Source organism: Cyprinus carpio, chromosome A10, assembly GCF_018340385.1.
Source record: "Cyprinus carpio isolate SPL01 chromosome A10, ASM1834038v1, whole genome shotgun sequence".
In the NCBI taxonomy this organism is placed as follows: Eukaryota; Metazoa; Chordata; class Actinopteri; order Cypriniformes; family Cyprinidae; genus Cyprinus; species Cyprinus carpio.
This window is the reverse complement of record NC_056581.1, coordinates 9,711,440-9,726,946: the sequence shown is the minus strand read 5'-3', so window position 1 is coordinate 9,726,946 and position 15,507 is coordinate 9,711,440. Positions and strand designations below refer to the sequence as shown.

General features: G+C 38.2%; 1 protein-coding gene across 2 annotated transcripts in view; it reads left to right on the top strand.

Moving 5' to 3' along the window:
- Positions 1-12,227, top strand: part of LOC109069867 (protocadherin-16-like) — an 86,571-nt gene extending 74,344 nt beyond the window's left edge. For both annotated transcript variants that reach the window (XM_042765106.1, XM_042765107.1), the window contains exons 11-21: positions 1,472-1,711; positions 2,786-2,911; positions 3,384-3,593; positions 3,833-4,699; positions 5,826-5,939; positions 6,087-6,298; positions 6,541-6,692; positions 7,495-7,625; positions 7,739-8,025; positions 8,307-8,448; positions 8,780-12,227. In XM_042765106.1, the coding sequence (XP_042621040.1) occupies positions 1,472-1,711; positions 2,786-2,911; positions 3,384-3,593; positions 3,833-4,699; positions 5,826-5,939; positions 6,087-6,298; positions 6,541-6,692; positions 7,495-7,625; positions 7,739-8,025; positions 8,307-8,448; positions 8,780-11,391 (5,093 nt within the window). In that variant the 3' untranslated portion in view covers positions 11,392-12,227. The remainder of the gene's footprint in view (positions 1-1,471; positions 1,712-2,785; positions 2,912-3,383; positions 3,594-3,832; positions 4,700-5,825; positions 5,940-6,086; positions 6,299-6,540; positions 6,693-7,494; positions 7,626-7,738; positions 8,026-8,306; positions 8,449-8,779) is intronic.
- The last annotated feature ends 3,280 nt before the right edge of the window (positions 12,228-15,507 follow it).

Below are 15,507 nucleotides of genomic sequence, written 5' to 3'. Positions count from 1 at the left end.
GGGTTTCGTTTCTGTTCTAAATAAGGCGTATACTATACACTATGTATATAAAAGTTGGGTTGAAGCACATAATAAAGTCACAGCTGATATTAGCCAGACACTGAGGAGAAAGTCTTTAAACTCTTTGGGCACTTTAAGTAGGAGGTCTAGAGATGGACTTTAAGCACAAAACCAGAGCTACCGTATTCAGAAGCAGAAGCCAGCTCAAACATCTCAATGATGTGTTTAAAACTTGAGTGTTTGTTGGACTATAAATTTAAAAAAGGAGGCCGCACACAGACTTCTCACAAACACACAATAATATTTCGCAGTCAGCAAGCAGTCAGGCTGCCATATCGACCACAGGGGTGTGTTTATCCTGAGTGACCCTCGCCTGGGGTCCTGCTGGTGACATCATTGCAGAGAGGTATAGCTGGAAAGGTTCAAAATGGAATCATGACAACAGCTTTCTTCCTTGGTCTTCAAAAACTTAATTCTCAAATTCCTTATAGAGAGTGGAGGAGCTAAACTGAGGAGAAAAACAGAGGATGAATAAAGCTAAAATGAATGTCAGACTGTAGTTATGGATATTGTGTTTGACTTGTTACAACTATGTTGTATGAGCAGTTTTATGTTCACATAGCAAAGAAGAATTAGCCCCTTAAGCAATGAATGAATGAATGAATATACAGATAAGTAAAACAAAAAACTACATAGCACCCCCATTCTTCTCAGTGAACTTTTTTCTCAGCAGGCACATGTATTATTATATTATATTAAATCAAAAAATTAAATAATCTGTATAAATAATAATTAAATGTTGAAGCTGAACTACTAAATTTACTAAAAAATAAATTCAAATAAATTACAGCTAAATAAAACAAGTAAAAAAAAGACAATCTTAAATATTAATATTAAAACTTAAAAAAATCTGCATTTGTCTATTTATATAATATAAGCATATTATATTATATTTAATTATTATTATTATTATTATTTTTTTTTTATTTTTTTTTGCGATTTATGTTGCTTGCTGAAACAAATTTAACTACATATAAATGGCCATTAAGGGAGAAACATGCTTTTTATCCACAAAATGGTGTACAGTAGTTGCAGCATCCTAAGCTAACTGTCTAAGCTAACCTGCCAGTTATCTTTTTTTTTAAATATGTACTTTGGTAATATCATGGTATCATTAAATATTATGCTGTATACCATCAATATTGTACTAAAACAGTACTTTTCCTAAAGGTAATCTCATCAGTATTTGTTGTGGTGGGCTATTTTAGTCACAAATGAACTTCTATACTCGGCAGAGTAAATGATTTGCCCAGCCATATTCAAGTAGAGCTTTAAGATATAACGAAATATTACAAATATGCATAGTATAAAACAGAACAGCTCCCTGACCTCGGTCACACATCTCCAGCCACAGGGCAACTGATCACGAGGCCATCTGCAGCAGATTTACAGATGTTTTTCTCTTCTCCAGGCTCTCTCTCCATTCTCAAACCTCTGGATCGTGAGGAACATGAGAGCTACAACCTCAGCATTGTTGCTGAGGATCATGGGATACCTCAGCACTCCACCACTCAGGTGCTGTCTATCCAGGTGATTGATGTGAATGATGAAGCACCATGGTTTGAACGCAGCGAATTTGAAGCCCAAATCAAAGAGAACCAGCCAGCAGGAACAAGCATACTGAAGGTCTCCGCCTCAGACCGGGATCACGGTGAGGAATAGTTGATTAATTCCTGCAATAATCCATGTGTTAAATGTGCCTTTACTTCTAAAAAGAATCACCCACATTTCAGGGTATTCCAACCTTTTAGAAATTCATGACCTGTGTCTGAAATCTTCGCCATCTGGTTAAAGCAGTTATGTTGTGTTGCGGTGGGGGCAGTGTTTTTTTAACGCTTCCTGTGGAGGGTCTGAGGGACTCATTCTCAGCCCCCTGTGCTCAGTGAGAGAGTATGAAGGAGAGATTGTAAAGACCTTCCTCAGGAAGCTTTAAGTGAGTAAGCAGGTGCTTGTGCCAAAGCTCGCTGACTTTGCACGCAATCTGGCACCCGTATGTCTTTGGTCCACACTTAACACTTGTGTGGACCATGACTCAGGGGCTGAATCAGCAACATCAACTACTAATGAAACCAGTATTAAATCCAAAATGAAAAGGTTTGAACCTGGATATTTTATGTTATTAATGTTTTAATTCACATCAGGTTGTTCACTTCCTGTACACATACTAATTTAGAAAGGAAGGGCAGACTACTCATACTACTTTTTTGCAGTATAATTACTGTGCACTTTGTGCTAATTTTCAGTATTACCTACTACATTTGCCACTTGACAGAATACTGTGTCCCACAATGCAATGCACCTGATTTGATCTATCATTTAGCAATAATAATAATTTATAAATAATATTACTATAATTAAATAATAATATTAACCATGATTTTTAACATCTCTCTTTTGACTTGTTATTTGATCTGACTGCCAAAAGACATTTAAAAAAATATATTTAAATAAAAGTTAAATAATATATTTATGTAAGTTATTACTATTTAAATAAATAATGCATTTTATAAAAATGTATTTAATTTGTAATTTATTTGTAATAACTAGATACCACTCATATCAACATATGAGTAAGGACAGTGTAGTATAGAACTGTTTGAAAGGTTTCACTTTCAACTCAAAGATAGTTGGTAATGTGGAGTGTTTACTGTGCAGTATTCAGAAGCCAGTTTGCTAGTATTCGATTTTGATCATTGTTGATTATATATTACTATTTTTGTTGCAGGCACTAATGGCTTGGTTACTTATGGTGGTGTGACTGAGGATGGATTCACAATTAATCCAGAGACGGGTGTGATATCTGTCACTCAGGTTCTAGATAGGGAACTTCAGGACCACTACACTGTAACAGGTAAATAAACACAATCAGGATCTGCACATAATATGGCTGAAACAGTGTTATTTTAGCATTATTTGTAGACTGTTATAGTATTTATTAATATTGAATTAACTTCAAATATTTTATTTAATTTTTGTTATTTATTTTAATGTTAGTTATTTTTTAGTTTTGTTACAGTATGTGCTTTTATTTTTTATTAGTTTTTTATTTATATTTTGATTTAGTTTTAATTTAAGTTTTAGTAATTTTAATGATTGAGCTTAAATGCCTCGGCAAATAACAGAAATAATTTTTGTTTTTACGTTTTTCATCTAATATTTATTTTATTTCAGCTTTATTTAAATTACCAAAAACTATTAGTTTTAGTTACTAACAACACTTGCCTGAAAATGGTTATATTATTATTAAAATATTATTTTCTCTAATTCTAATTTCTAATATTATTAAACTTAACAATCCTCTTTATATCTTTTCTATGCAATAGTGTATGCAAAAGATGGAGGCATACCCCCTAACTTTGCCAAGGCTCAAGTGCACATCACAGTGCTGGATGAGAATGATAATGCTCCTGCTTTCGGGCAGCAGCATTACAGTCTGGAAGTGCCTGAGAACCAAGAGCCCGTGGAGCTGTTCACCCTCAAAGCCACAGACCTGGACACTGGAGAGAGCGGAAGACTGGAATATAAGATCACTGGTAAAACATTTTGGATATTTAGATAATGTATGTATAGAGGTACATGTACTGTAGAAGAGCTTCTACAGTGTATAAAAAACAGATTTAGAGTCATTAAATTAAATCACACTGCATTTTGAATTATATGTGGTCAAGGCATGTTACAGCTTTTGTTCACATTGCAGGCTTGTTTCTTATTAAAAGAAGATTCAGTCTGCTTGATTGTTAACAAATGCTGTGTCTGTGTGTTGCAATTCTAGATGGTGACCCAGATGGTGACTTTAGACTTGATGGTTTTTCTGGAGCTCTGTCTACCTCAAGACCTCTGGACAGAGAGCGAAAGAACAGTTATTCTTTGAAAGTGGTGGTTGAAGATCACGGGAGCCCCTCTCTGAGCAGCACAGCCACTCTGGACATCTCAGTCCTTGATGTAAACGACAACAGCCCTAAGTTTGGAAGCAGTAGCTACACCGTCGATGTCTCGGAAGATGCTGCTGTAGGTTCGTTGGTGTTGGATGCGACAGCCACTGATATGGATGAGGGTGAAAATGGCAAAATCTTATACTTCCTTAGTCAAGAGGCCAAAGGTTCATTCACAGTACATCCAGACACGGGGCGGATCACTACCGCAGCACCTCTGGACCGAGAGAAAAGAGCTTCTTACACCTTCCAAGTGTATGCGGTTGACCTGTCACCTGCAGCACCCCGCAACACCACAGCCCAGGTAACCATTACCATCCTGGATGTCAACGACAATGCACCGTTTTTCATCCAGGACCCGCTGATTATCAACGTGTCCAGTGGAAGTGTGTCCATGCATCAGGTGGTGGCCACCATGAGAGGAGAAGATAAGGACTTCGGAGCCAACGGGTCAGTGTTCTACCGGTTTGCAATGCCAGTCAGAGGATTTGCTATTAACTCATTAACAGGGGAGATCCAGACCACCGAGAAGCTCGAGACCCTGACGCAAACCCAGCGCACCCTCATAGTGGAGGCGATGGACCAGGGCAGTCCTCCCCAGTCTTCTCTAGGGGTGGTGATCGTCTATGTGAAGGAGCAAGATTACAAGGGCATTCGATTCTCTCGCAACACCAGAGATGTTAGCATACAGGAGAATGCAGCTAAAGGTAAGCAGAGAATTTACAGTAAAAATTCTTTATAAAAATTCCATGCTATTAGCTTGGAAGTTTTTTTATTGTTATAAAAAGCAATAATTTTGCCCTTGCAGTCCATTTCATGGAAAAAAGGATTGATAATATTATCGTTTATATAAGAAATCACAATATAACAAATAAATAATGAAGATGATTAAAGTCAACATCAGCATTATTTTATTTTCTTAATACATGTTTCTGCTCATATTGTTATTCCAAAATAGAAAGAAAATTTGTTGTAATCATTCATTAAAATAAAATAATTTTTGCTGTTGTTTTAGCTGACATCATCACAGCCAAGCACCTGTATGACAGGGAAAAAATAATGTTAATTAACCTATATATATATATATATATATGCACCTGTATGACAGGGAAAAAATAAATATATATATATATATATATATATATAATTACAATAATTATAATAAATTCCACTTATAAAAATTACTGAAAGAAATGTATCCAACTTTTTTATATTTTTATAATAATAATAATAATAATACTTTTTATAATAATTTAAATGTAATTTAATTCCAGTTAGCATTATATAATACAGATTATAACAGTAATAGCAAATGACAGATCTGAAAAAAAGATTTCTTATCATTGGGACACAAAATGCTATTTTTAATGATCCAATCAATTCCAGTTGGATAATATTACTGTAGGCCCCACCCTACTTTTTTACATACTTTATTTATTGATATCCTGTTTCAACAAAACACATTACAACATTCTATAAGCAAAATGGGTAGAAAAATCCACTTCATGTTGACTTTAAATGCAAACAGTTATCAACTTTCATTAAGTTACATGTATAAAACCCATCTTCTTACAGTGCACTGCAAAAATATACAGACCTTTTTTATTATTATAATAAATCGTAAACTAAAAGCTATTCTTTGTGGTATCTTCATTTCAAATCACTGGCATGAGGCAGTTGAAAACTTTTGCAGTGAACTGCATGATGAAACTGCAGCATTGTATTTCAGCACTCACTGGCACAGTCAGTTTTGTGAGGCACTGAAAGCCAATCCATCAGTTGAAGTGAATGTGGCAGAAGAGTATTGAGTTTTTTCTGTATTTTTCCGCACAGGCACTGCAGTCGCCCAGGCTCAGGCTCAGCACCCTGACGGCACCCGAGACGGCATCACTTACAGCATCTTCAGTGGGAACAGATACCATTCCTTCAGCATCAGCTCCAGTACAGGTCAGCTGTGAAACCCGTGAAATATGAAAACAGCTTGATTTTGGACAAGATGCATGCATGAACTCATCAGAAAGTTGAAAAATAATATTTAATATTTACAATGCCAGTGAGCTGAACTACTTCACTGCATTATTGGTGCTTTCATAGGTGAAATCTGGGTTCAGAGCTCAAATGGCCTGGATTTTGAGGACACTCCAAGACTCCGTCTAGTGGTGAAGGCTGAAACTACATCCTCAAGCTCCTTCATGGCTGTCAACCTGATTCTTCAGGATGTGAATGACAATCTACCAAGATTCCAGCTGCAGAACTATGTGGCTTATATGCATGAAGCACAGGGCTATGACTTTCCCATCATTCAGGCAAGTGGTTTCTTATTTTTTGGTATTTCTAAAAGTTCAAAAATGTTCTACAGATAAATTTATTATTTAAAGTTTTTTATAAATTATCTTATTTTTTTTACTGAATTTTTTATTTTTCTTGATTTATTGTGTGTTAGTGTCAAATTTAAAGTGAGCATTAATTTGTATTTGTTTATAATGTCTGGCATGTGTTTATTTCGTACCCTGCTTGTGCTTAATCAGTATGTTTTCGGATACATTAGGTTGTGGCAGAGGATGTTGACCAGGGTCAGAATGGTCAGGTGACTTACTCCATTGAGTCTTCGAGTCAAAGTGGCCTTTTCAAGATTGACCCTCTGACCGGCAGCATCACAACCATGGCCATTATGGACAGAGAAATCTGGACAAAGGCACAGTGAGTGTATATCATGTTTGCTCAGCCAGTGAAGTCAGTGCCGGTGTCCTGACATTTTATCCTACCAGTCAGATTTTCCTACCAGGGTTAACTGCGCATGCGCACAGCAATATCGCGTCCTTTTTCTCATGATAAACAACTATATTTAATGTATTTGCATTACTGTAAGGGTAGGTTTAGGGTTGGGGTAGGTATAGACTTTTATAAAACACAATCTAATACGTGGAAAAAATTATTTATTGCTGGTTTACTGTAAATGTATCCCTTATTGCTTCAACCGCGAATATAACACATAGTTTACTGTATTTGCATTACTGTAAGGGTAGGTTTAGGGTTATGGTATGTGTAGATGTTAATAAACCATAATTTTATCGGCAGCATTTTTCGTTGTCTAATTGTAATACCCACTGTTTTAATGGGAGGTAGGAAAATCTGACAGCGTAGGACAAATCGACAGAACACCGCAAAGGCACAGTGAGTGTATATCATGTTTGCTCAGCCAGTGAAGTCAGTGCTGTGTCTTTGTGTGTGTGATGTGTTCAAGCCCTCATAGTTTTTTTTACCTTATGTTTTTAGTTTCTAAAATGTTCCCCGACTCTTATAAAGCTGTGTGCTTTTAATTTACTACATTTTTGGTCTGTTAGTGCTTTTGGATTGTTGTACGAATGCTTTTTCTGAAAACACAAGACATTGTTTGTTCTCTCTCTCTTAATCCCCAAAAGAAACTGAACAGAAACATCTATCACATGATTTATGTTAGGAGAAATTCATCTAACCCTTTATTTTATCTCATTTGAATCAGGCTGGTGATAAAAGCCACTGATCGTGGCAGCCCTAAACTAGTAGGCACTGCCACCATTACAGTGATTATTGTTGACCTCAATGACAACAGTCCCACCATCCCAGTGCCACGAGAAATCAGAGTGCCAGAAAGTAAGTGAACTAACTGATGACCTTTAACTTTTTAACCTTGAAAGACATGATATCAAGCACTTTGATTATTGTACTTGTATCTTAATGTTGTGTTCTTGCGTCTCCCCTTACAGACTCTCTTATCGGTACTGAGATCACCCTGGTTACTGGAAATGATGTGGATTCTGGCCCAGTGCTTTCTTACTCTTTGCAGCTGGATGCTTCATCACAGGGAAAATTTGATATCCATCGTTACAATGGCCGTGTGTCTCTGACAGCACCACTGGACTTTGAGGAAAGGACATGGTACACACTGACTGTTCGAGCTTCAGATTCAAAGCACCAGAGTGAAGCCAATTTAACTGTGTTGGTGGAGGACATAAATGATAATGCACCTACTTTTACACAAGATCTATATCAGGTGATTTTTTTCTTTCTACCATTTAAAGTATTTTAAAACAATGCCTGTCTCTTGGATTAATGAAGGTTTATTGGCTACATCATTCTCTATAGTATTATTGTTAAAAGTTCATGGGTTAGGATGGTAAAATACATACATTTATTAAAGAATAAATATACACCAGAATAAAGTGTGCTGTTGTCATTAGGCATTTAGCAGATGCTTTTATTCAAAATGACATCACTGTGAAAACAGGAAAAAGCATGCAAAGTAACAGCCACTTTGTTGACTTTGGTTTCCAGGTAACACTTCCAGAACATTCTCCACCAGGCAGTCCCATTATCACAGTTACAGCAACAGATCGAGATTCAGGAGAAAATGGAAAGGTCACCTATCGAGTGATGTCTTCAACGAGGGACGGGTTTAACATTGATCCTAAAAATGGTATATACTAAGTGTTTATACTAAGAATGTTGATCGTTTTGGCAGTGGCTATTTACCCAGTAGAAAGAATGTATATGTTTTTTTATATAAAGTGTGAATAGTGGTAGATAAATATGCACTAAGTATAAATAGGAACTAGCATCTTGTTTACAATAAGTGCAATTAGTAGTAGATGCTATTTGCATAAACTGCTGTGTGGAGTTAATGAAAACCGCCTCTACCAACAAGGTCAGTTGCACTTAGTTTAAATAGCCACAGCCTCTAGTTTTAGCATATAGTTTATATTTAAAGCATTAACATTGTAGTAAAAGCACTTCCAATGTCTTTACAGGTACACTTTTCATCAGACAGAAAGCAGAATTTGACCCGGAGCAGCCCTCTGTGAGTGTAGTCATTGAAGCTCGTGATGGGGGGTCTCCACCTCTGACATCTTCTACTACAGTCCAAGTTCAGCTGATAGACGTCAATGATAACACCCCCATATTCCACCAGTTGGAGTACAAAGCCACAGTGTCTGAGGACCAGTTACCTGGAGCCACCATCCTGACATTAGAGGCAGTAGATGGAGACCTTTCTCAGGAAAACTCTGGTTTTGATTTTGCAATTGCCAGTGGGAATGTTGGAAATGCTTTTCAGATTGAGAGCAGTGTTCGTTTCATAGAGGGCCATGGCTTCCAAACCGTAGGAACCCTGATCCTTGCAGAGCGACTGGATTTTGAGGCATTGTCACGCTATAACCTCACCATTGCGGTCTCAGATCGTGGTGTTCCTCAACGTAGCTCCAGCGTACCAGCCATCATCACGGTCACTGATGTGAATGACAACCCTCCTATCTTTGGCAGAGCTGAGTACATAGTGTCTTTGAGTGAAGGGGCAGCTGCTGGTACAGAAATTTTACGTGTGACTGCAACTGATCCTGATTCAGCTCCCTATGCAGAGGTCCAGTACAGCATCAGCTCTGGAGATGAGATGAAACTCTTCTCTGTGGATCAGTGGACTGGGGCACTGAGGCTTCAAAGGCCTTTGGACAGAGAGAGCCGAACTTCTCATGTTGTTATAGTACAAGCCTCGGATGGCCATGGTCATTTTGCCTTGGCTCCTATTAGTGTAGAGGTAAAGGACATCAATGACAACAGACCTTACTTTCCCATTGCTACATTAACAGCCAGTATCCGTGAGAACCAGCCACCCAACTCTGCTGTGACTGTGTTACATGCAATCGATTATGATACAGGAGTTTATGGACAGCTTAAGTATTATTTGATGGACCACTCTGGCCTAGGGAAAGACCTCTTCTTAGTGGATCCAAACTCGGGAGAAGTTCGTACCAGGAAAATATTTGATTTTGAGAAAGTGAACTCATTTAACTTCATTGCTTTGGCTGTGGATGCAGGCAACAACTCGGCTACTGTCACAGTGCAGGTCTATGTAACAGGAGAGGACGAGTATGATCCAGTTTTCACCACTTCAGGCTTGTCCTTTGAGGTACCAGAGGGAGCCAAAAAAGGTCAGAGCATTGGGCAAGTACAGGCCAAAGATGAGGATGGTGGGGTGGATGGAATTGTACTCTACTCCTTCCCCAATTCCTCTCCTTATTTTGATGTGAATAAGACCACCGGTGTAATCTACCTAAAGATGGACAGCTCTGGCAGCTCAAGCGGAGGGAGTCGCTCGAAGAGGGAAACCCGCCTAATGACTATGGGTGTGACTGCCCACAGCCCTCTTGACACCTCAAGAGTAGCTTCCACTCAGGTCACCATTGACGTAACCAACACCTCCTTTGGTCTTGCAACAGACTTTAACGTCCTCCTTGTGACCATAATTGCTGCCTCTCTTGGAGTAATAGTCTTGTTAGTCATAATTGCTGTAGTCCTTTATCTAGTAAGATCAAAGCGCAAGAAGAAAGGACAAGACACTGGGAATAGTACCGTGTCTTCAGGCACAGCTTTGCAGAAGTTGGATGAGACTAAACCCACAGGGGGCGACAGGATCTATCATCAGGCGCTTCCTGGATATGCAGGTAATGAGGAAGGAACTGGTGGAGGCTCCTACACTCGAGGAGGATCCCTAGATCCTTCTCACTCCAGTGGACGGGGATCTGCCGAAGCAGCAGAGGATGATGAAATCCGTATGATCAATGAGTACCCAAGAGTTGCAAGCATCACCTCCTCCATGCAGGAGCACATCTCCGCCAGGGGCCCTGATTCAGGTATTCAGCAGGATGCGGACCAACTCTCTGATATTTCTTGTGAACCAGGGCCACTTGATGCAAGCCAGTGGTTCAAAACTAAGAAACTTGGGAGCCTCAGTGGTACCCTACTCTCTGGTCAGCTCCCAGTGTACAGAGATGAAGGTGGGGGCTACCTTGGAGTAGGTCGTGGGTTAAATATTTCCCACCCGAAAGATTACGCTTTCCCTGAGGATGGTAAACCCTCGGTTGATGGCTCCCTCACAGCCATAGTGGCAAGTGACGAGGAACTGCGAGGCAGCTACAACTGGGACTATCTTCTCAACTGGTGCCCTCAGTTCCAACCCTTAGCCAGTGTCTTTACAGAGATTGCCAGGCTAAAAGATGAGAGCTTACCTCCCAATAATCCACGCAGACTCTTGCAACCCAAAGTTAAGACAGATCCCAAGCCAAGAATTGACCCTCCACCCCTTATTACCTCAGTGGCTCATCCAGGAGCCAAATCTGTTCCACCTAAACCTGCCATAGCACGGACGTTCCACCACTTAGCATCCCTACGGCGTTCACCTATAAGCCATGAGGGCTCCATCTCCTCAGCCGCCATGTCTCCAAGTTTCTCCCCTTCACTGTCCCCACTTGCTGCACGGTCCCCAGCTGTCTCCCCATTTGGTGTCACTCAAGGTCCCTCAGCCTCCATCATCAGCACCACAGAGCACTCTCTGGAGCACAGTGATGAGGCTGAGATGAGGATTTAAAGCAACATTGTACTCCATTTTGTGGAGGCCATTTTGTCTTTTGATAAGACATATTAGTCGCTCTTAGCAATGTTGCATACCTGGAAAGGCAGTCGCTCAGCCATGACAGTGACGCAGGTGTCTGGTAACTGAAAGGGTAAAAACATTGTTCAGAAACGTTACCCTTCTTCAGAGCCACCGCAGTGTTGATATGAAGAGTTTTGTGTTGCTTTGTTTTGTCTCACTGGCTGGCCAGGGAGGCAAGACGTTGACTGCTCCTTTTGTTTGTTTCTTTCTTTTTATACTGATGACTCAAACAGCTTTGAAAATCCAGTGTTTTGTTAATTCCATACAAAATAGCTGCTATTATCATACTTTGTAGACCACAATGAGAACTCTACAGAAACTCAAACTGATGTCAGTATGTATGTTTGTTTATGACTGAGAGATGTTTTTATTTTTTTCTTTATTTTATTTTTTTTAATATATTTTTTTGCAGTGCTATTTACGTTTTTTTTTTTTTTTTTTTTAAATGAAGGACTTGCCATTGCTTTGAATGAAGTTCTTACATTTTAGTGATATTCTTTGTATGTATATGTATGCTAGCCATAATAAGTGTATTATCATTGTATAGTGTCTAGGATCACCATACTGTGCAGTTGTGAAATTTTGTGACACTTGTAATGTGAATGATTGGAAGATTTTTGTATTTTATTATTTATAAATAGAAACCTGAAAGTGTTGAAACTTCCCATGTTGTATTATAGGTCTTTTGAAGTTGTATTGTCCCTTTCCCTTTGAACTAGAATGTTAGCATCTTAGCTAATTTATTGTAAAAAATAAATAAAAATAAAAGACAGGGCCATACTTTTTTCGGCTCACCTGGACCTTTCAGGAAATTGGTGAAACCTCAAAGTCTCTTCTCTATGTAAATAGTTTCTTACAAAACAGCAGCTCTCTTACACTGTTTCTGTGCTGCTTTTTCTGAAAAAAAAAAAAAAAAGGTTTGTTTACTCCATTGGTAAATTTCATCTGGGATGCAGTTTATTTACATTTCAGGATGAAGTGAATCAAATGGACCTTCTTTTGTAATAGGCAGTGAATGGTTTCTGTTTTGAGAAGAAACTTCAGAAGTGCCATGCAATTTTTTTATCTTACAATCTCCTCTGTGGAACGCGATTTTAGCATTTGAATGACCTTCCAGAGATGTTTTGCTACCTCTGGTGCATGCCTGATACCGCCACTGCCTCAAGTGTAACTGGCCCCTGTTCAGCACCCAGAAAAGATGCAAGGAAAAGAGGGGCCTGCCATTTCTGAAGACTGTCTTACACTATTCAGTTTAAAAGTTGACATTTAATTGTCTCTCAGTCTGCCTTCCGGCAGCAGTACAGTTAAAATCATCTGTACGTATTTAAATTAAATATTAAATTCCTACTGATTTCTTTTGTCAAACCTGAGTCTTCTGTCTTCCTTCCTCCAAGTTTAAATCAAAATGTGGATGGGGAGTTACAAAGTAATCTGGCATTTAGAAAAAAAGAAACAGGAGAGGTCAGAGTCAAATTTGTCCTTCATTAAAAAGCTATTTGAGAGAATACAGTATGTTCCAAAGACCTAGACTAAAGCCGGGCCTCAGGCTGTGTATAGCCAGAGACAGGGTGTGCCCATTCTTAAATCAGTTTCAGCTATGAAGAAACATTTCCTCAAATTAAATGTGTTCATTCAAAAGAAAATAACATGGATATTACTAATCATGCAGCATGTGAATTAACTAAATCAAATAGCTATGACTTATATTTGCTATAATTGTGTTTATGCAAGGCAATCACTCATGCATACTCATCATCATGTCATGTACCTTTCTAGATGCAATGGACAAAAAATACATGATTTTCATACACTGTCAGAACAATTGTAGCCTGTTACTGAGACATTACCTTCGAAATGTACACCTATCTTATTTACACAGAAAGACTGCATATTAGTACCTTCAAAGATACTGCCCTGGTAACAAGCTGTTGTAGTTTTTTTCAGACAGTGTATATGAAACTGAAGCGCTGAAACCGAAAAGCTCCCAAATTTTCTTTGTTTCTACCATATTGCGTTTTCTGATCCCCTGCTGTGAAGTAAGTGTTGGCAGAGATTCATCTCTCCTCCGTCTCTGTGCATGTCCATAACTGATTTACACCATCCCAGATGTCCCAAAGAAACAACAGTCTCACTTGCTTGCAGTCAGTGACATATAAACACTGCAATGAGTTGTGTGACCTTTGTATAAACATACTTTCTTGATCACTGATATTACTTTAAAGATGAGATTTAACCTTAGTCTGATATAAGCATTGTGATCTGTGGTACATGTAGTATGTAGCTCTGTTATCAAGATCTGTTATCAAGTCTAGTTACTACACAGGTTGTACATTATAATGCTTTCTGCTGTTTTACATTAGGTTGGTTATTCCTTTTTGCAACATTTCAAATTCTCATTGTTTGTATGTGGAGATGTTTATCTACATATTTTCATCTAGCCTTTAGTATACAGTACATGCCTTTTAAATTTTAAATTATAGAATAGAAGCCAAACAGTAAATGTCTCTATGTAATTGGAGTTATGCCAAACATATATTGAATTGCAGGACCGTCGTTTTGGCTCTTAGATCTTATCATCCTGAGATGCAATAAATTGTTCTTTAAAAGTGCCTGTAAAGTGGATCTGTTAATTAAGAGCAGATCTGGCTCGAGCAGAGGGGAGGTTTCTGCATTTTCTTAAATACAACCTCCTCTGTCTTCAGTTATATTAGAGCTGACTGAAAGTCACCCTCAAAATCTGTCCGATTCAGAGGGGACTGATCAAGTGTTGTGCTACTTTTCCACTTTAACTCTAGAAATGTTGCTTTGCTCTTCTAACATGTTTTCTGTGTAATCTGTCCATTCCTGTCTTTCTGTTTGAGGTCTGTGATTTCTTTGGTTTGTATTGCTCTTATTGCATATCTGACATGCTGGTTCTTATTTGCTTTCTCGATTAATTTAAGTTGCCTTCCTGGAAAATCACCAAAATAAATATTATTTAATATGGTAATGGTCATGAAATATATATATTTTCCATAGGCTCCTCAAAGTGAGGATTTTCCTATTTGGAGAATAAGAGAGGTGGAAGAGGACTGAGAAAGTTTATATCAACTTTATAATGCTAAGGTTCCTTTTTTTCTCACTCTCTCTTCAGAAATTCATGCTCAGTTTCACTGTTTTGTTTGTTTAAATGTAAACTTAGATTATACCAACAGTGCTGTAAGGAGTGCTTCCTCATTTAGGAGGAGAGGTTTGCTGTCTTTCAGCTGTTGTGATCAATGACACTAACTGAGGAGAGTTGGTGCTGAGTGCCCTCTCAGGATCTGTGCATGAACCGGAGCTGAACGCGGAGGTGGACAAAACTATACCAGACACGGCTGATAGATCCCATCAACAGCTCCTGATTTATGATAGTCCGGGCTTGAGAGCGAATGAAAGAGATGGAATGAGAGAAGGAAATAGCTGCAGAAGTTAAATACAGTTTGACTTAAGCTTGGATTTAAGTCAAAAGTGTCCTGTCCTCTCATTAGTTTAAGCTAATATGACTTTAACCACAACTTGAAGAAAAAGTTGCATAATTATTGTAGACAAATAGTCTTTGTCTTGGTATCATGGGATGGGACAATCTCATTAAAGAGTGCATTTGATTGGACAAAAATCTTTGTAGTGCAGAATAAGTCATCAGTATTTTTTCTAAGGCTGCATTTATCGGATAACTGCTTTCTATTTTGATATATTTTAAAATGTAATTTATTCCTGTGTTGGTAAAGCAGAATTTTCTGCAGCGTTACTTCAGTGATACATCTTTTTCAGAATTCTTGAATAGAAAGTTCAAAAGAACAGTATTTATTTGAAATCGAATACCTTTTGTAACATCGTAAATGTCTTTATTTTCAATTCAATACATCCTTGCTGAATAAAAGTATTAATTTCTTGACTCAAATCTTTTGTACAGTACTATGTATATAAAATCGTAGCCCTGTTAGCATAAGACAGAAGATTTCCTAGCTCTTAATGCAACCCAAAGCCATGTGTTGCTCCTGCTTAGTGTCTTTTCTGTCCCCAGTCTAT